Source organism: Thalassophryne amazonica, chromosome 17, assembly GCF_902500255.1.
Source record: "Thalassophryne amazonica chromosome 17, fThaAma1.1, whole genome shotgun sequence".
NCBI classification, from domain to species: domain Eukaryota; kingdom Metazoa; phylum Chordata; class Actinopteri; order Batrachoidiformes; family Batrachoididae; genus Thalassophryne; species Thalassophryne amazonica.
The window spans coordinates 54,418,190-54,440,265 of NC_047119.1; the positions used below are offsets into that span (position 1 = coordinate 54,418,190).

General features: G+C 41.2%; 1 protein-coding gene across 2 annotated transcripts in view; it reads left to right on the forward strand.

Moving 5' to 3' along the window:
* The first annotated feature begins 1,977 nt into the window (after positions 1–1,977).
* Positions 1,978–22,076, forward strand: part of slc26a1 (solute carrier family 26 member 1) — a 31,577-nt gene continuing 11,478 nt past the window's right edge. The window contains exons 1-3 of one of the 2 annotated variants that reach the window (XM_034192723.1): positions 1,978–2,204; positions 15,523–16,035; positions 17,778–17,978. In XM_034192723.1, the coding sequence (XP_034048614.1) occupies positions 15,628–16,035; positions 17,778–17,978 (609 nt within the window). In that variant the 5' untranslated portion in view covers positions 1,978–2,204; positions 15,523–15,627. Of the gene's footprint in view, positions 2,205–12,415; positions 12,569–15,522; positions 16,036–17,777; positions 17,979–22,076 lie in introns of those variants that run through there. The other variant, XM_034192724.1, reaches the window with a different exon arrangement.

Below are 22,076 nucleotides of genomic sequence, written 5' to 3' on the forward strand. Positions count from 1 at the left end.
TTCAAATCCCGCAAAACCCCGGAGAGGTCGCTGCGCTGCGAGATCTCAGTAACATTGAGAACTGCAGAGACACTCTGATCGGGCTGCACTTTAACCGCTGCACTCGGACAACACCATTAACATCGCAACATAAAACTATTTTTATATTGTGCCTAAAACTCTCATGAATATATTCTCTGGGTTTAGAGACGGTGGTTGTTGGTTATTTTCAGTGGGAGCTGCTGTGAGCTACACTCGCTTCCTGATCATGTCGTTCTGGGGGAAAGTGTAGTTTGCTCTTTAACGTCTTGATTATTGTTCTTTACAACACTGTTTGTCCTCTTTGTTCCAGATTAATATATATATGTCTGAAATTCGGTTTCCGTTTATTAAATTCCACGCAGATTAAACGCAGCAGACACGGATTATTTGTTATAAGGAGGGTGATTCTTAGACTACGGGCACTTATTATGTCCTTTGATCATATTGTATGAAAAACAGAAAAAAGGGGAAATTTCACACTTTTATAGTTATCTTTACAATGAAAGTGTGTTAAGAAATTTGTTGTAGTAGTCTATGATGACTTTTTCACCTTTTTTCAGCATCATTATATGCAAATATTGCCGTTTTGTGCTTGTCCCACACCCAGACTTTTGATCTTCAATGATAAAAATGAATGGTAAAGAAACTTTTTTTCTAATGTTTTAAAATATCTCTGAATAAAATATCAGTAAAATAATCAAAACATAATTGGGGTATTCAATGTCATACAACTGTTGTGATTTTTTTTAAACAAAATGTAGTTGTCCCACACTATTGCCGTAATTTCCACCACAACACTGTAATGTCCCTTTAAACAGTTTGTATGAAAGACTGTTTGGGTAGTTCCTATGGAGATAAACAGTGACATCAGAGCACATGTATATAGCGGCAAATCACAACAAACAGTTGCCCCAAGGTGCTTTATATTGTAATGCAATGGTGTGGTGGAAATTACATTTACAAGGCCAATAGTGCCCGTAGTTAAAGAATCACCCATAATTGTTTTAGCAAGTTTTCAGGGTATCATGCAACAGTCTCTTATTAACGTGATGAAAAGCATTAAAAAAATTACATTTTGTAGTATAATATTCATTTACAATTGTCATCATGTTGATTCTTTATATGTTGTTTGCCTGCAGCGACTCTGGCACTCTGGGATTAAGGGATACGTCAATAGGGAGAATGGTCCCCCTTAAAAATCGGTTCGCCCTGCCTTCACTGCACGTGTCATCAGACGCGGTTCACGGATTATCACACTGCTTTAAACTGTACAGCAGTCATCATCTATCTCAGCGACAGATATCTGAAGTTTTTGTACAACAATCATTTCCACATAAATTCAGCGTTATTTTCATCATAAAAGAAGCGATCAGAGCGCTGCGGCTACACCAGTTGCTAGCTGATGCGTTCACTGCGCATTGGTCATTTGCCTCGTTTCTGCTTAAAACTGACTTTAGAATGATTTAAGAGACGTTACCTTGTCATCTGATGGTTAATAATCCCATTAATCCATTTGATCACTTTGGGGGAAGAGACTAGCTGTCTCAGACGAGCTGCTGTGGTCAGAAATGATGCATGCGCAGTGAAGGCATGGCAGACCAATTTTTAGGGGGGGACCGTTCGGTCTGCAACACTGGGCCCAGGGAATCAGTTAATTCCCGAAAGCTTTGATCTCTGTAATAAATAAGCAAATATGACAGAATGCATTTGAACCAAGGATATAAAATCAGAACAAAGTGATCTTGACCCCAGTGCCACCTTTATGCTGTCTCCAATAGCAACCATGCCACAAGAATAAAAAGTCCAAAAACAGAACATAAAAATAAAGAGAACTTTTCAGCCTTTTGTGTTGGACCATAAAACTATAGGTCAAACACACAACGGGCTCACAGTCCACGTGACGCCTGAACTACTCTATCTGCACACATGCCAGCTGGGGACTGAAGTTACCATGGTAACCACCCTGTGTCCTTCCTCTTTCTGCCTCTCTCTCCTCCCTCTCTGCTCAGCTCCAATCAGCGTGCGGGAAGAGAATGCTGCCATGCTTTACATGCGGAAGTGTGATGGAGGCGGTGTGTGGATGGAGGTCCAGAGGAAAACTGGAGCCTGATGTGGAGGCGCTGGTCACGGAGGAATGGATGACATGTCTTCTGGATCACATCACTGCTGCACCGCCTCTCTCTGTGAGTCGTCGTTTTTTTTTTTTGGTTTTGCAGAACAGAAGAGAAACAGTTGTGCTGATCTGATGAATGAAGGGTGAAGCAGACGGACCCTGCTGCGTTAAAGGGGCAGTGAACTAATCCTCTGCTGACACTATCACACAGTCATAAACAACATTTTTATATTCAGGTATCTGTGGATCTTTATGACATCACACTATAATTAGAGCTTTTGTCTGTTTTTGTTCTTCTGTTCCTCGCAGATCCTTTGGCTGATTTTCACCAAATTTAATATGTTGATGACTTAACCCAAGAATTGTTCTTAGGGGGTTTATTTGTGCAAAGTTCAAGGTCATTGCAGTCAAAGGTCATAAATTTAGATCCCCACCCCATGTTGATGCCCACCAAACTTGGCAGATATATGTAGGTTTGTTGTGGAATTGCCCAGGTGAGGTTAACTTTACAACAGGTCAGTCTTTGAGGTCAAGGTCATTAGGGTCAAAGGTCAAAATCACTCAGATTTCCACTCTGATTTCCACCACATAGCACAAAGTCGGAGGTGAATTCTGGATTTTCACAGGTGATGTCCAATTTGCCAAAGATCAAACATTGGTGTCAAGGTCATTGGGTTGAAGGTTAAACTTGGATGCCAATTTGGAGTGGATAGTGCACTTGGTTTCAGTGCGGAAGGTTCCCGATTCAAACCCCACCTCTGCCACATTTCTCCATGTAATGTGGAGTTGCATCAGGAAGGTCATCCGGTGTAAAACTTGTGCCAAATCAACATACAGACCCACCTTGGATCTGCTGTGGTGACCCCAAATGATGACCCCAAGGGAACAGCCAAAGGGACTTACCAGGAGGAGGTGGGTTCTGGAATTGCTCAGCAAGGTCAAATTTTCTACAGGTCAGTTTTTAGGCAAAGGTCATATGTGCCTGTCTGTTTGTTGGTTTACTCCTCAAAGACCTGCCTGCTGATTTCTGTCAAAGCTCTTAGTGAAGGATTGCCCTGAAACGGCCCTCAAAGAATTTGGTTTTCAACCTGATTTGGACAAAATGTGGTGCACATTTAGGTGGACACCAGAATTGCACCGGTGAGGTCAATCAATTGAGTGAAGGTCAAGGTCACTGGGGTCAAAGTTCAGCTTGACATCATCCTTATTGTCTTCATGCCCACAGTTACTATTAACTAGTTATTGATAAAAGGAAAACTGTCCAGGAATCTTAAAGAGGTTAAAGAAAACATACTGCAGCAGATCTCCATAACCACCAAATTTGAATCACCTCTTTTCTGACCTAACAATCATTTTCCATCAAACTTAAATTAAAAATCTATCATAAGTCTTGAAGATATGCAACACACAGGCAGATCCAAGCACATGACCTCTGTCCTCCTCTCCTGGTTGGCTGGAAACTGGGTCCTGTGGCACATGAAGCCTAATTGAATGCAGTCTCACCTACACACTGCACCATGAGCACGCACAAAGACCCACTTATATGTCGCGCATGTAAACCCCATTTATTCTCCCACTGCTTCCAGATTTCATGGCTCAGGACAGTTTTGCCAGAAACTTGCAGACTGATCTTCATTAAACGTGTCAGTCATGCATTTCCTGTGACAACCAGTCTGCAAGTGACACTTACTGCAATAATCAGACACCTGTGCAGCTTTTATTCAGATCTTTTTTTTTACCACAATGCAAAATTCCAGGACTTGTGCACTGACCGCAAGGATTGATCTTTAACTGATTTTGTTGACTCGATTTTTTCTTTAAGTCAAATAAAAAAATGCTAAAAGTGGATTTGAAAGTGTTTTTGTGTATATTTAAATACATGTAGGGAAGAGCATAAACCTGAAACTTTGTATTTCTTCTCATTTTTGACAATATTCACTATAAGTTACTTCAGTATTTGTTTAATGTTGGAGTCACATTAGAATTAACTGTGGACAGTTTATTTGTCTCGTTTCAAAACATGAGGGGCTGGAAGCTTCGTGCTGCAGCTACTATGTTGTCAGTGTGCCGATAATCACTGATAAGATAAAAAATAAGGTCACAGTGTGCAGCAGCCTGATATTACCCAATGAACACGAATGAGCGGAACACATTATTGGCTCATAAATGAGCTTGTAAGGCTAATTTCCAAACCATCTATGCATTAACCTTTGTGACCAGCCAGTCTTATGATATACGAGGTCTGTCAATAAAGTATAGGTCCTTTTTATTTTTTTCAAAAACTATATGGATTTCATTCATATGTTTTTACGTCAGACATGCTTGAACCCTCGTGCGCATGCGTGAGTTTTTCCACGCCTGTCGGTGACGTCATTCGCCTGTGAGCACTCCTTGTGGGAGGAGTCGTCCAGCCCCTCGTCGGAATTCCTTTGTCTGAGAAGTTGCTGAGAGACTGGCGCTTTGTTGATCAAAATTTTTTCTAAACCTGTGAGGCACATCGAAGTGGACACGGTTCGAAAAATTAAGCTGGTTTTCGGTGAAAATTTTAACGGCTGATGAGAGATTTTGAGGTGATACTGTCGCTTTAAGGACTTCCCAGGGAGTGGGACATCGCACAGCGCTCCCAGGCGCCGTCGTCAGCCTGTTTCAAGCTGAAAACCTCCACATTTCAGGCTCTATTGATCCAGGACGTCGTGAGAGAACAGAGAAGTTTCAGAAGAAGTCAGTTTCAGCTCTGTTGGAAGCCTTAAGGACAAGTTGGAACATGCCCAACTGTTAAACAATTTCTCAGATACTCACTCCACTGAAAACCATCAAAAGCCTCCTGGATTTTACAAATGGTTATCAACACGGAGGTGTTTTTCCTGTGCCGCCGCACCGCGCCGGCTGCGTCCCGACGTGCGGACCCATCCGCACGGACCCATCCGCACGTCTTTCATTAAAAAATCTCCTTTAACAGTGGAATATCCGGATAAAATGCTGAAACCGACTTCTTCTGAAACTTCTCTGTTCTCTCACGACGTCCTGCATCAATAGAGCCTGAAATGTGGAGGTTTTCAGCTTGAAACAGGCTGACGACAGCGCCTGGGAGCGCTGCACGACATCCCGCTCTGTGGGAAGTCCTTAAAGCGACAGTATCACCTCAAAATCTCTCATCAGCCGTTAAAATTTTCACCGAAAACCAGCTTAATTTTTTGAACCGTGTCCACTTCGATGTGCCTCACAGGTTTAGAAAAAATTTTGATCAAAAAAGCGCCAGTCTCTCCGCAACTTCTCAGACAAAGGAATTCCGAAGAGGGGCTGGACGACTCCTCCCACAAGGAGTGCTCACAGGCGAATGACGTCACCGACAGGCGTGGAAAAACTCACACATGCGCACGAGGGTTCAAGCATGTCTGACGTAAAAACATATGAATGAAATCCATATAGTTTTTGAAAAAAATAAAAAGGACCTATACTTTATTGACAGCCCTCGTATTTAGGGAATAATCCTGTTGTGTCTGGTGATTTGCAGGCGTTCACGCTGGATTTTACGGTCGCGATATTTGCAACCATAATACAACATGAACGTGTGCAAATCATCAGACACAAGGTGGTTGTTCCCATTCTAGTCCTTTTCCATCATTTGCAAGGTCTATTTTTCTGTAAGTAATTTGGTCAACACATCGTTGTGAAAGGGTGTGGTCGGCTCGTCGAAGCTTACCGTTGCAACAGCGTCTTCATGCCAAACTGAAAATTCTGTGAGCAGTCCCACAGATTTCTCCATCTCGTCAGCTGCACTAAGTTAAATCCACAGTAAATCCATTAAATCCACACATTTCAGGATCGTCGTCACTGTGTTAGTACAAGCAACAATTGTGTTGGTATGAGCAACAAACGTGGTAGTACGAGCAACAAATGTGTTAGTATGAGCAACAAACGTGGTAGTACGAGCAACAGAGCAACAAACGTGGTAGTACGAGCAACAAATGTGTTAGTACGAGCAACAAATGTGTTAGTACAAGCAACAAATGTGTAAGTACGAGCTACAAATGTATTAGTACAAGCAACAAACGTGGTAGTACGAGCAACAAATGTGTTAGTACGAGCAACAAATGTTAGTACGAGCAACAAACGTGGTAGTACGAGCAACAAATCTGTTAGTACGTGCAACAAATGTGTTAGTACTAGCAACAAATGTGTTATTACGAGCAACAAATCTGTTAGTACGAGCAACAAATCTGTTAGTACGTGCAACAAATGTGTAAGTACGAGCAACAAATCTGTTAGTGCGAGGAACAAATGTGTAAGTACAAGCTAGAAATGTGTAAGTACAAGCAACAAATGTGTTGGTATGAGCAACAAACGTGGTAGTACGAGCAACAAATGTGTTAGTATGAGCAACAAACGTGGTAGTACGAGCAACAAACGTGGTAGTACGAGCAACAAATGTGTTAGTACGAGCAACAAATGTGTTAGTACAAGCAACAAATGTGTAAGTACGAGCTACAAATGTATTAGTACGAGCAACAAACGTGGTAGTACGAGCAACAAATGTGTTAGTACGAGCAACAAATGTTAGTACGAGCAACAAACGTGGTAGTACGAGCAACAAATCTGTTAGTACGTGCAACAAATGTGTTAGTACTAGCAACAAATGTGTTATTACGAGCAACAAATCTGTTAGTACGAGCAACAAATCTGTTAGTACGTGCAACAAATGTGTAAGTACGAGCAACAAATCTGTTAGTGCGAGGAACAAATGTGTAAGTACAAGCTACAAATGTGTAAGTACAAGCAACAAATGTGTTAGTACTAGCAACAAATGTGTTAGTAGTAGTAACAAATGTGTTAGTACGAGCAACAAATCTGTTAGTGCGAGGAACAAATGTGTAAGTACGAGCAACAAATATGTAAGTACGAGCAACAAATGTGTTAGTACAAGCAACAAATGTGTTAGTACGAGCAACAAATCTGTTAGTACAAGCAACAAATGTGTAAGTGTGAGGAACAAATGTGTAAGTACGAGCAACAAACGTGGTAGTACGAGCAACAAATGTGTTAGTGCGAGGAACAAATGTGTAAGTACGAGCAACAAATCTGTTAGTACGAGCAACAAATCTGTTAGTACGAGCAACAAATCTGTTAGTACGTGCAACAAATGTGTAAGTACGAGCAACAAATCTGTTAGTGCGAGGAACAAATGTGTAAGTACGAGCTACAAATGTGTAAGTACGAGCAACGAATGTGTTAGTACTAGCAACAAATGTGTTAGTACTAGTAACAAATGTGTAAGTACGAGCAACAAATGTGTTAGTACGAGCAACAAATCTGTTAGTACAAGCAACAAATGTGTAAGTGTGAGGAACAAGTGTGTAAGTACGAGCAACAAATCTGTTAGTACAAGCAACAAATCTATTAGTACAAGCAACAAATGTGTTAGTACGAGCAACAAATGTGTTAGTATGAGCAAAATGTGTTAGTACTAGCAACAAATGTGTTAGTACGAGCAACAAATCTGTTAGTACGAGCAACAAATGTGTAAGTACGAGCAACAAATCTGTTAGTATGAGCAACAAATCTGTTAGTATGAGCAACAAATGTGTAAGTACGAGCAACAAATGTGTTAGTACTAGCAACAAATGTGTTATTACGAGCAACAAATCTGTTAGTACGAGCAACAAATCTGTTAGTACGTGCAACAAATGTGTAAGTACGAGCAACAAATCTGTTAGTGCGAGGAACAAATGTGTAAGTACAAGCTACAAATGTGTAAGTACAAGCAACAAATGTGTTGGTATGAGCAACAAACGTGATAGTACGAGCAACAAATGTGTTAGTATGAGCAACAAACGTGGTAGTACGAGCAACAAACGTGGTAGTACGAGCAACAAATGTGTTAGTACGAGCAACAAATGTGTTAGTACAAGCAACAAATGTGTAAGTACGAGCTACAAATGTATTAGTACGAGCAACAAACGTGGTAGTACGAGCAACAAATGTGTTAGTACGAGCAACAAATGTTAGTACGAGCAACAAACGTGGTAGTACGAGCAACAAATCTGTTAGTACGTGCAACAAATGTGTTAGTACTAGCAACAAATGTGTTATTACGAGCAACAAATCTGTTAGTACGAGCAACAAATCTGTTAGTACGTGCAACAAATGTGTAAGTACGAGCAACAAATCTGTTAGTGCGAGGAACAAATGTGTAAATACAAGCTACAAATGTGTAAGTACAAGCAACAAATGTGTTAGTACTAGCAACAAATGTGTTAGTAGTAGCAACAAATGTGTTAGTACGAGCAACAAATCTGTTAGTGCGAGGAACAAATGTGTAAGTACGAGCAACAAATATGTAAGTACGAGCAACAAATGTGTTAGTACAAGCAACAAATGTGTTAGTACGAGCAACAAATCTGTTAGTACAAGCAACAAATGTGTAAGTGTGAGGAACAAATGTGTAAGTACGAGCAACAAACGTGGTAGTACGAGCAACAAATGTGTTAGTACGAGCAACAAATGTGTTAGTATGAGCAAAATGTGTTAGTACTAGCAACAAATGTGTTAGTACGAGCAACAAATCTGTTAGTACGAGCAACAAATGTGTAAGTACGAGCAACAAATCTGTTAGTATGAGCAACAAATCTGTTAGTATGAGCAACAAATGTGTAAGTACGAGCAACAAATGTGTTAGTGCAAGGAACAAATGTGTAAGTACGAGCAACAAATGTGTAAGTACGAGCAACAAATCTGTTAGTACTAGCAACAAATGTGTTATTACGAGCAACAAATCTGTTAGTACGAGCAACAAATCTGTTAGTACGTGCAACAAATGTGTAAGTACGAGCAACAAATCTGTTAGTGCGAGGAACAAATGTGTAAGTACAAGCTACAAATGTGTAAGTACAAGCAACAAATGTGTTGGTATGAGCAAAAAACGTGGTAGTACGAGCAACAAATGTGTTAGTATGAGCAACAAACGTGGTAGTACGAGCAACAAATGTGTTAGTACGAGCAACAAATGTGTTAGTACGAGCAACAAATGTTAGTACGAGCAACAAACGTGGTAGTACGAGCAACAAATCTGTTAGTACGTGCAACAAATGTGTTAGTACTAGCAACAAATGTGTTATTACGAGCAACAAATCTGTTAGTACGAGCAACAAATCTGTTAGTACGTGCAACAAATGTGTAAGTACGAGCAACAAATCTGTTAGTGCGAGGAACAAATGTGTAAGTACAAGCTACAAATGTGTAAGTACAAGCAACAAATGTGTTAGTACTAGCAACAAATGTGTTAGTAGTAGTAACAAATGTGTTAGTACGAGCAACAAATCTGTTAGTACAAGCAACAAATGTGTAAGTGTGAGGAACAAATGTGTAAGTACGAGCAACAAACGTGGTAGTACGAGCAACAAATGTGTTAGTGCGAGGAACAAATGTGTAAGTACGAGCAACAAATCTGTTAGTACGAGCAACAAATCTGTTAGTACGTGCAACAAATGTGTAAGTACGAGCAACAAATGTGTAAGTACGAGCAACAAATGTGTAAGTACGAGCTACAAATGTGTAAGTACGAGCAACAAATGTGTTAGTACTAGCAACAAATGTGTTAGTACTAGTAACAAGTGTGTAAGTACGAGCAACAAATGTGTAAGTACGAGCAACAAATCTGTTAGTACAAGCAACAAATCTATTAGTACAAGCAACAAATGTGTTAGTACGAGCAACAAATGTGTTAGTATGAGCAAAATGTGTTAGTACTAGCAACAAATGTGTTAGTACGAACAACAAATCTGTTAGTACGAGCAACAAATGTGTAAGTACGAGCAACAAATGTTAATATGAGCAACAAATGTGTAAGTACGAGCAACAAATGTGTTAGTGCAAGGAACAAATGTGTAAGTACGAGCAACAAATGTGTAAGTACGAGCAACAAATCTGTTAGTACAAGCAACAAATGCGTAAGTACGAGCAACAAATCTAAGTATGAGCAACAACTCTGTTAGTATAGGCAACAAATGTGTAAGTACGAGCAACAAATCTGTTAGTACGAGCAACAAATGTGTTAGTGCGAGGAACAAATGTGTAAGTACGAGCAACAAATGTGTTAGTACGAGCAACAAATATGTTAGTACAAGAAACAAATGTGTTAGTGTGAGGAACAAATGTGTAAGTACGTGCAACAAATCTGTTAGTACGTGCAACAAATCTCTAAGTACGTGCAACAAATGTGCAACAAATCTGTTAATATGAGCAACAAATGTGTTAGTGCGAGGAACAAATGTGTAAGTACGAGCAACAAATGTGTAAGTACGAGCAACAAATATGTTAGTACAAGCAACAACTGTGTTAGTGCAAGGAACAAATGTGTAAGTACGAGCAACAAATCTGTAAGTACGAGCAAAAAATGTGTAAGTGCGAGGAACAAATGTGTAAGTATACGAGCAACAAATCTGTTAGTACGAGCAACAAATCTGTAAGTACAAGCAACAAATCTGTTAGTACGAGCAACAAATCTCTACGTACGTGCAACAAATGTGCAACAAATCTGTTAATACGAGCAACAAATGTGTTAGTACGAGCAACAAATCTTTTAGTACGAGAAACAAATGTGTTAGTGTGAGGAACAAATGTGTAAGTATACGAGCAACAAATCTGTTAGTACGAGCAACAAATGTGTTAGTACGAGCAACAAATGTGTTAGTACGAGCAACAAATCTATAAGTACGTGCAACAAATGTGCAACAAATCTGTTAATACGAGCAACAAATGTGTGTGATCATATTGTATGAAAAACAGAAAAAAGGGGAAATTTCACACTTTTATAGTTATCTTTACAATGAAAGTGTGTTAAGAAATTTGTTCTAGTAGTCTATGATGACTTTTTCACCTTTTTTCAGCATCATTATATGCAAATATTGCCGTTTTGTGCTTGTCCCACACCCAGACTTTTGATCTTCAATGATAAAAATGAATGGTAAAGAAACGTTTTTTCTAATGTTTTAAAATATCTCTGAATAAATATCAGTAAAATAATCAAAACATAATTGGGGTATTCAATGTCATACAACTGTTGTGATTTTTTTAAACAAATGTAGTTGTCCCACACTATTGCCGTAATTTCCACCACAACACTGTAATGTCCCTTAAACAGTTTGTATGAAAGACTGTTTGGGTAGTTCCTATGGAGATAAACAGTGACATCAGAGCACATGTATATAGCGCCAAATCACAACAAACAGTTGCCCCAAGGCGCTTTATATTGTAAGGCAATGGTGTGGTGGAAATTACATTTACAAGGCCAATAGTGCCCGTAGTTAAAGAATCACCCATAATTGTTTTAGCAAGTTTTCAGGGTATCATGCAACAGTCTCTTATTAACGTGATGAAAAGCATTAAAAAAAATTACATTTTGTAGTATAATATTCATTTACAATTGTCATCATGTTGATTCTTTATATGTTGTTTGCCTGCAGCGACTCTGGCACTCTGGGATTAAGGGATACGTCAATAGGGAGAATGGTCCCCCTTAAAAATCGGTTAGTGCGAGGAACAAATGTGTAAGTACGAGCAACAAATCTGTTAGTACGAGCAACAAATCTGTTAGTACGTGCAACAAATCTATAAGTACATGCAACAAATGTGCAACAAATCTGTTGATACGAGCAACAAATCTATAAGTACATGCAACAAATGTGCAACAAATCTGTTGATACGAGCAACAAATCTGTAAGTACGAGCAACAAATCTGTAAGTACGAACAACAAATCTGTTAGTACGAGCAACAAATGTGTAAGTACGAACAGCAAATCTGTAAGTACGAGCAACAAATCTGTAAGTACGAACAACAAATCTGTTAGTACGAGCAACAAATGTGTAAGTACGAACAGCAAATCTGTTAGTACGAGCAACAAATGTGTAAGTACGAGCAACAAATGTGTAAGTACGAGCAGTTCTTCCATGAGGCCCAAGTCCAAATCAAAAGACATCACACAGAGACACTGTGCAATACAATAAGCAATGAATGTAGCAGCTTTATAAAACTTGTATTGTTGCAACTTGCAAGTCTATAAAAGGATAATTTGATCAAAGACAAGAGCCCGGTGCACACATTCAGATAATGGAAGCACATCAGAGTGTTTGTGCCTGAGGTGAAGCTTATTTTGTTATTTTTGTAGTAAAAAATGGCCTTGTTTTCACCTCTTACCCAGAGCAGCTCCGCTCTACACACACACACACACACACACACACACATTAATATGCAAATGAAATGAAGAGCCACACCTATTTTTGGTGATCCAATAGGAAAGCGGTCGAGGCTGAGCAAAGGGCTCTTCTTATCGTGCTGTTTATGGAGCAGAGATCACACTCAGGTCTGCTGCCATCTGACTGCTCACATGTCATCAGAGAAGAACTAAGGCAGCCCAGATTTAAACCCAGACTCTTCAGGTGAGAGTGTGCTACTGAGTTTAATACACAGGGTGTGACATTTTCAAGCAGAAGAAAGCTGCTGTAGATTTCTGGTAGCACAGTTAGTTTTGGAAAGTTTTATTTATTTATTTATTTAAAGTGCTGAAATCATTGAATTAATTAGTAAATCAATAATTGTTGCCAATTTTGATAATAGATCAAATTATTTGTATTTAGTATCGTGGGGAAAAATGCCAAATACTAACTGGATATATAGCTCATCAAATTTGATGATATTAAATAAATATATCAGTGTGCATTGAATAATTTTAATTTTTTATACTCCTGGAAGAGTATTTCAGATACTGAAGAAACTACATTTTATTGAATTCTTTTAAATATATATATATATATATATATATATATATATATATATATATATATATATATTTGAAAATGAATAACAACAATAATATTAACAATTTTTAATTTTTACAACAATAACATTTTTACTGCTGGTTTAGGCTTCAGCAACCTCACAGTGTGACCCTTGATTGGAATAAGTGGGTATAGAAATATAGAAATAGTTGTTTATTAATTGTTAGTTATTGTATGTCAAGGAAGACTTTAAGAGCTTTTACAATTGGGGTTTAAACCTATTTGACTGAGTTTAAAAGAAGAGTAAGCTCATTTAAACTGAAGCTCTTATAAACTTATAAATAACTAATCTTAAATATAAATAACTTATTTAAAAGTTGGAGATGCTTTCATTAGTTCTCCAAAAGTAAAACTGATTTTTTTTCCTCTTATAATCTACACATTCCTATATTGCCTTATTTCAGTTAAGGGTCACCTGGGCCTGGAACCTATCCCAGCGGTCATTAGGTCACCTGGACAGGCCGCCAGTTTATCGCAGGATTGACACATATACCGTGCATTCAGAAAGTATTCACAGTGCTTCACTTTTTCCACATTTTGTTATGTTATAGCTTTATTCCAAAATGGAAGAAATTCATTTTTGCTCATAATTCTACACACAATACCCCATAATGACATTATGAAAAAGCTTTTTTGAGATATTTGCAAATTTATTAAAAAAAAAAAACATAACAAATTAATAAATCACGTGTGCATAAGTATTCACGGTCTTTCATGGACCAAATAAACCTTCTATTCAGCAACAAGTGACTCAGCTCCATATATTTATAGCAGACTGTGATTCAGCAAAGGTGTTCGCTTTTTTAGCCACAGACATTTCCAAAGTTTTCTGTTACTTGTCATCATAACGTCATAACATTACATTCAAGATTGTAAAATACAAATTCAAATGAATAAATAATAAAACAGGTTATAAAGTATCTTTTGTCTGTGGTTGTATTTTGTGGTGAAATATGGCATCTAAAAATTTTTTTTTTTTTTGGGGGGGGGGGGGAGTATCCCCTCAGACCCTCCTAGGGAAGTGCTACGAGTCTCGTTCACAAATCCACCCCCACCCTATCCCCCACCTTTGCAAAATCCTTGACCTGTGACCTGTCAGGTTTATCTGTTTTGCTCAAGGGTAGGAAAAGTGTCTTTCTTTTAAATGTATTCATGTCATTGGGGATTGAAACAATGACAGAAAGAAAGGAAAATCTCTATCAAACACCAAATGAATGAGACGGGAAGTAACGCTGTAAAACTGCACAATGAGAGATGTTTACTGAACCTTTGTCCTGTTGGTCAGTGAGTGTTGTGAGGAATTCTGGGAGCTCATGCCTCTGATGAACCTTCATGTGGAGAGTTTGAAGGTTCCTGAGACACGGTTAAGAAGCAGCTCATCACATGACTAATGGCCATTATTAGTCTGCATGCAAACATTAACATCACATGGATTTATTTATGACAGTAAACGCTGCGTGTCAAACCCTGCAGTAATTACAGAGAAATAACTATAACAGCTTCTTTATGTTTTTCTGCATGGTGAATTCTTACTGATTATATTCAACATTTCTGTCCTCAAGTTCTGCAAACTGTAACATTCACATTTGGCTCCGCCTGTTCCAATGATGCAGGCTTTTAATGGAAATACACACGGCTAGGTTTAAAAAGAACTATGAACTAAACGTGACAGATCAAATGCTGGGTTTCAGCTCTGATTCATCATCTGTGTCCCAGGTGAAAAAAGAGCGAGGAAACCGTGACGCATATTGGATTTTCTTACTGAAAAGTACATCATTTTTTATTTACTCACTCATATCAGAGGCAAATCCCTCAGATTACAACCCCAATTCGGTGAAGTTGGGACGTTGTGTAAAAGTAATAAAAAACAGAATACAATGATTGCAAATCCTCTTCAACCTATATTCAATTGAATACACCACAAAGACAAGACACCAGCAATTTCCATAACATTAAAGTGTTTCTGTTTTTGTTTAGCTGACTACAAAACTACAATATATATGTATTTAGAACTGTTTATGTGGTCTAACAGATTCTGTAAATTGACGTGGTATAGCCACTGTTGTCTAACAGGTAAACCATGAGCTCAGCTGAGCTAGCTATGTAGTAATATAAATGCAGTGCTAGCCAATAATTAACTAATGACCTATAATTATCAAAAATCTATTATTATTATTATTCTATGAACAAAAAGATAAAAAAAAAATCTGTTTGCGTAATATGAGAAGGTGCCACAAAGCCAGAAGACTGAATTCCATTCCTTGAAGGGTGCTGTGTGGTTCTTCATAGGAACAAGGCTAAGATGTTGTCTGAACTGCCTAGCAACTACGAAAATTGTTTTTTGGGCTGTAGTTTGTCTTAATTTCTCAGGAATGTATAAAAAGTATATAAATATGAACAATATTTCTGGAACCGTCCATCAGTTTTGTACATTCTAGAAGTCTTGTGCAGTAGAAGAATTCTGATATGGTCTAGGTCCAATTTCAAAAGTTTCCACCTTCTCATACTACATGGAACACTGACTGTTTTTTGTCTTTTCTGTATGTCTCCTCCAGTGTTCTTTTTTGTTGATAGTGAGTTCCCAGGAGTACAGCTGACTGTTTTAGCCTCCACCTCTCTCTGCTTATCCCACATTTTGCCCCCTCATCCTCCCCAAAGCCATGGAGGAGGTCACCAGGGCTACAGAAATCACACCAGTTCCTCTATCGCTCTTGGAACGGCAGGTCCACCAGCGACGACCGACAGTTTCAACGCTCAAATCCAGACTGAAACGGGGTGTAACTTGTTCTGTACCCAGAGTCCAAGCCACACTAACTGGGTTTTTCCCTGTTGTGCGCTGGCTGCCTAAATACAAGTTCCGAGAGTATGTTTGGGGCGACGTGATGTCGGGACTAATTGTGGGGATCATTCTAGTACCTCAGGCCATTGCCTACTGCCTGCTGGCTGGAGTGCCGCCCATCTACGGCCTATACACTTCATTTTACGCCAACATAATCTACTTCCTCATGGGGACATCCAAACATGTTTCTGTGGGGATCTTCAGCCTCATGAGCCTCATGGTCGGCCAGGTAAGCACAGGGAAAGCACAGATCATACCATATTTATCTGATTAATGATAACCTTGAAAAGAAATGTGAAAAGCAACAATGCTCACCAACAAAAGCCATGAATCTCATACCCAAGGCATTGACTCAAAATACAACAAAGCATTTAGAATTAATTAATGATGAAGAAAAATTATATTATGTGTGGGGAATGGTTGGTCCTGTTGTACTGTGATCACATTGATTTGACACTTTCACGTGATCCTTGATAATATGGCGTGAATGCCTTCTGCATGTGTAACCAATTGATATATCTTTGTTGTTTCTGGTGGGTTTTGAACATCAGACTTCTTGCTCATAAGACCAAAGCAGTCCCAGGTCAGCCAATGGGGAATTCCTGCAAGCCAGGATAGTAGGAATATATTTCATCTGGATTTCTCTTTGCCACACGTGTCAGTTGATGCTGAAATTTCCTGCATCCAGTAAACTCCTTGATAGAAGAGGAATAGATTGTCCATAGGCATAAAGCACTTTTCACCCAACCACTAGCATAAAGCCTGCTACCGACAAACATGTGCCCAAAGTTTGATCTGTGCACATAGTAGTACTTAATAATAATATAATATAATAATATAATACCAATAATATAAATTGCATACATCTTGGTTATCCCCAAGATTGCAACAGATAATCATTTCATTAGTTTTTGACAAATTGTTCTGGCAAACCAACAGATGAGTGTGAAACCTTGATGACGTTCATAATATCTTTGTGCTATACATGAATATGCCTGGCAGCCTAGGTTGCTACCCTCAGTCAAAATTCTGACACTACTTCTTACAATATTGCAGCTGTATTTTCTTATACTGGACCTAGGAATGTCAAATCTTGAATTTGTACATGCAATGAAAAATCAATCAATCAATCAATCAATCTATCTATCTATCTATCTATCTATCTATCTATCTATCTATCTATCTATCTATCTATCTATCTATCTATCTATCTATCTATCTATCTATCTATCTATCTATCTATCTATCTATCTATCTATCTATCTATCTATCTATCTATCTATCTATCTATATATATATATAAAACAAGAGAAAACAGAGATTTCTGACATCCGCCAATCCGGATCCAGATCACCTCCAAAATTAAATGGAGTCTTCCATGCCCTAATATCTATCTGTGGTGCAAATCTGGTGAGAATCCGTGAAGTAGTTTTGAAGTAATCCTTCAAAGCCTACATAAACTGAAAACTTGATCCAGAATCCGGATCTGGATTCGGATCCAGATCACCTTCAAAATTCAGTGAAGTCTTCCATGTCCTAATATCTATCTGTGGTGAAAATCTGGTGAGAATCCATTAAGTAGTTTTGAAGTAATCCTTCAAAGACTACATAAAGTGAAATCTTGATCCAGAATCCGGATCTGGATCACCTCCAAAATTTAATGTAGTCTTCCATGGCCTAATATCTATCTGTGGTGCAAATTTGATGAGAATCCATGAAGTAGTTCTGACGTAATCCTTCAAAGCCTATATAAAGAGAAAGCTTGATCCAGAATCCGGATTCTGATCTGGATCACCTCCAAAATTTAGTGGCGTCTTTCATGGCCTAATATGTATTTGTGGTGAAAATTTGGTGATAATCCATGAAGTAGTTTTGATATAATCCTGCTAACAGACAGACAAATAAATAAACGCCAATGATTTTATTACGTACCTGGCGGACAAAATAAGTTCTTTGATCATGTACCTACAGGTGGTGATCAGGGAGCTATACCTGGCGGGTTTTGACCTCAATGAGGACGTCACACCATCTGATGTTTCTAACACCACGGCACTCTCAAACTACTCTGATGGCAAAGTGGACTATGTGGCGCTGATGGGCCTCCATTGTGGGAAGGACTGTTACGCCATCACCGTGGCCGCCGCTCTCACATTTCTTGCTGGTATCTACCAGGTAATGAATGAGACAGAAATGTTGTTTTCACTTCACTTTGTCACAGCTCTACTGCTTGAAACAAAATGTTGAATAGTGGACAGAGGTAGTGGACAGAAGTGGGATTTTAGGATTCAGAGGAGTCCACCTGGATGAGACTTCTTGTCTTCATTGATGTGACACAGACCATAAAGTACAACAAAGAATGAGAAAATAATGGTTTACGTCTTTGAATCTGTATATTTCTGGGTGGAAACAATCAGTTTTTCTCACTGACAACCACACCTGCGCCTAATTCATCATCAATCCAGCATCCAGTAACATTCCAGCAGGTGGCAGACAGGTCTATGGGATATAAAATATTCAATACAAAGTTTCAGTTAATCTGATACATCGAAGTTTACCCTCATTATATGCCTTTTTAATTTAGCGAGTTAGAAGATAATAGCATTTATTGTTTTTGTGTTATGGTGGGTTTGGTGACTTTTTAATGTGTTTTAGATCATACACTGGCTTCCTGGTCTCAGCCATTAAAAATGTATCTGTAACTTGTGAAAATGTCAAACGTGTAGATACATTCACTTACGTCAGCACTGATGTTCAATTTTGCACAAAAGACCCCATTTTCAAAATTGTTTCCAGTTAAACCGAGCGAAACTGTTGTGTGGGCCGCCAGAAGAGGAGGTACTGCTGGCCCACCACCAGAGGGTGCCCTGCCTGAAGTGCGGGCTTCAGGCACGAGAGGGCGCTGCCACCACGGACACAGCCGGGAGTGACAGCTGTCACTCATTATTTCCTGACAGCTGTCACTCATTCTTCATCATCTCACTCCATAAAACCCAGACGTCATCTCCACCTCATCGCCGAGATATCGTACTTCTATGGAGGTAACTTTCTCTGCCTGTATTGATTGATTCCAAGAGCTATTGTGTTGCAGCTGTCTAACCAGAGGACCGGCGTGGGTCGCGACTGTTTCGTCCTACTTCCCATCAGATAAGTGGTTACACAGACGCTGCACGAGTGTGTATTAGAGGTGGAGGTGGCATTCCCACCGTTGTTGTTACGGGGTGTACACACACCCACACTTGACTGTCTTTGCTCTTCGCCAGCAGTACCAGATCCGACAGTCGGGGACGGTGATCACCTGGGAATTTGGGACTTGGCGGCTCCAGTATTCACCAGGTTCGGTGGCGGCGGAAATCGTGTGGTTCCGGGTCTTCTCAGGACAGACGTCTTCTATCCTCGAGCCTGCCCACACGTCACCTTTGTGGATTGACTGTTATCAGATTCTGAGATTGTCTGTATATTCGTTGTGCACCTTCACAACATTAAATTGTTACTTTTTTGGCTCATCTATTGACCGTTCATTTGCGCCCCCTGTTGTGGGTCCGTGTCACTACACTTTCACAACAGGATATCTCGGCCAGCGTCATGGATCCCGAGGGGCGTCACCCATCTGTTGGACAGCCAATGCAAGAGCAGGGTGCACAGGCGTCTGCAGGAGGGGTGCTCGGTGAGCCAGATATTAACATTCCACTGGTCGTTCAACGAACCCCCCCACCATCTCCTGAAGCATACATAAGTCCCCCAGAGCCGTACGGGGGTTGTGTGGAGACGTGCGCGGACTTTCTGATGCAGTGTTCGTTCGTCTTTGCACAACGACCCGTGATGTACGCGTCTGACGCCAGCAAGGTGGCTTATGTTATTAACTTGCTTCGGGGTAAGGCACGCGCCTGGGCTACGGCGCTCTGGGAACAGAACTCACGGTTGTTATCAGCATACACTGGGTTTGTGGGGGAGTTCAGAACAGTGTTTGATCACCCTAACAGAGGAGAGACCGCTTCAACAATGCTGCTGTCAATGCGACAGGGGCGCCGGCGCGCAGCCGAATATGCAGTCGACTTCCACATCGCGGCTGCGAGGTCCGGCTGGAATGACGTTGCGCTCCGCGCCGCCTTCATAAACGGACTGTCATCGGTCCTGAAGGAGCATCTGGTAGCTAAGGAAGAACCGCGGGATTTAGATGGGCTTATCGATCTCGTTATACGGTTAGACAATTGGTTGGAGGAATGCCGTCGGGAGCGAGGCGAAGGACGTGGCTGGGTACGCGCCATCCCTCTCCCTTCCAGGTTCGAAAAGGGGCCGCCCTCCCCACACTCCACAGCCGCAGCGCTCCGTGGGGCAACAGCTCCCCCTGCTGACGTTGCTAGAGAAACGCACAGGGCCAAACCGAGAACAGATGACAGAATGAGGAGGCTGGTCCGCGGGGAGTGTTTTCTCTGCAGCTCAAAGGAGCACATACAGAAAAACTGCCCCAAACGGCCACAACGACAACAACCGCCCTTAGAGACTGGGCTAAGGGGGGGTCATAACATTCATGTGGGACACACACATATTGCCACACAACTCCCAGTTACAATCCTAAGCGGGGATTTAACCTTCAAGCCCCAGCACTGGTGGACACGGGGTCAGAAGGGAATTTGCTAGACAGCAGATGGGCAAGGGAGGTAGGGCTCCCTCTGGTGGCGCTTCCTTCGCCATTGCAGGTGCGGGCACTAGATGGCACCCTCCTCCCTTTAATCACACACAAGACACAACCAGTAACTCTGGTGGTGTCTGGAAACCATCGGGAGGAGATTGAGTTTTTTGTAACTCCTTCTACCTCCCGCGTGATTTTGGGCTTCCCATGGATGTTGAAACACAATCCCCGGATTGACTGGCTGTCTGGGGTAGTGGTTCAGTGGAGCGAAACCTGCCATCGGGTGTGTTTAGGATCCTCGGTTCCTCCCGGTTTACATGCTAAGGAGGAGGTCAAAGTCCCTCCCAATCTGACGGCAGTGTCGGTTGAGTACCACGATCTTGCTGACGTCTTCAGCAAGGATCTGGCACTCACCCTTCCCCCGCACCGTCCGTACGATTGTGCCATTGATTTGGTTCCAGGCGTTGAGTTCCCGTCCAGCAGGCTGTACAACCTCTCACGACCTGAGCGCGAATCAATGGAGACCTACATCCGGGACTCATTAGCTGCCGGGCTGATCCGGAACTCCACCTCCCCGATGGGTGCAGGTTTCTTTTTTGTGGGCAAGAAAGATGGCGGACTCCGTCCATGCATTGATTACAGGGGGCTGAATGAGATTACGGTTCGCAACCGATACCCGTTGCCATTGTTGGATTCCGTGTTCACCCCCCTGCATGGAGCCAAAATCTTTACTAAGCTGGATCTTAGAAATGCGTATCACCTGGTTCGGATCCGGAAGGGAGACGAATGGAAGACGGCATTTAACACCCCGTTAGGTCACTTTGAGTACCTGGTCATGCCGTTCGGCCTCACCAATGCCCCCGCGACGTTCCAAGCCTTGGTTAACGATGTCTTGCGGGACTTCCTGCACCGATTCGTCTTTGTATATCTGGACGATATTCTCATCTTTTCTCCGGATCCTGAGACCCATGTCCAGCATGTACGTCAGGTCCTGCAGCGGTTGTTAGAGAACCGACTGGTTGTGAAGGGCGAGAAGTGCGAGTTTCACCGCATGTCTTTGTCCTTCCTGGGGTTTATCATCTCCTCTAACTCCGTCGCCCCTGATCCGGCCAAGGTTGCGGCAGTGAGAGATTGGCCCCAACCAACAAGCCGTAGGAAGCTGCAACAGTTCCTCGGCTTCGCTCATTTCTATAGGAAGTTCATTAAGGGCTACAGTCAGGTAGTTAGCCCCCTGACAGCCCTGACCTCTCCAAAAGTCCCCTTCACCTGGTCGGATTGGTGCGAAGCCGCGTTCAAGGAGTTGAAACGACGGTTCTCTACTGCGCCAGTTTTGGTGCAGCCCGACCCTAGCCGCCAGTTCGTGGTTGAAGTGGACGCCTCTGACTCAGGGATAGGAGCCGTGCTATCCCAGAGCGGAGAGGCCGATAAGGTTCTTCACCCGTGTGCCTACTTTTCCCGCAGGTTGACCCCGGCTGAACGGAACTATGACGTCAGCAATCGAGAACTCCTTGCGGTGAAAGAGGCTCTTGAGGAGTGGAGACACCTGTTGGAGGGAGCGTCTGTGCCGTTCACGGTTTTCACTGATCATCGGAACCTGGAGTATATCAGGACCGCCAAGCAGCTGAACCCCAGGCAAGCCC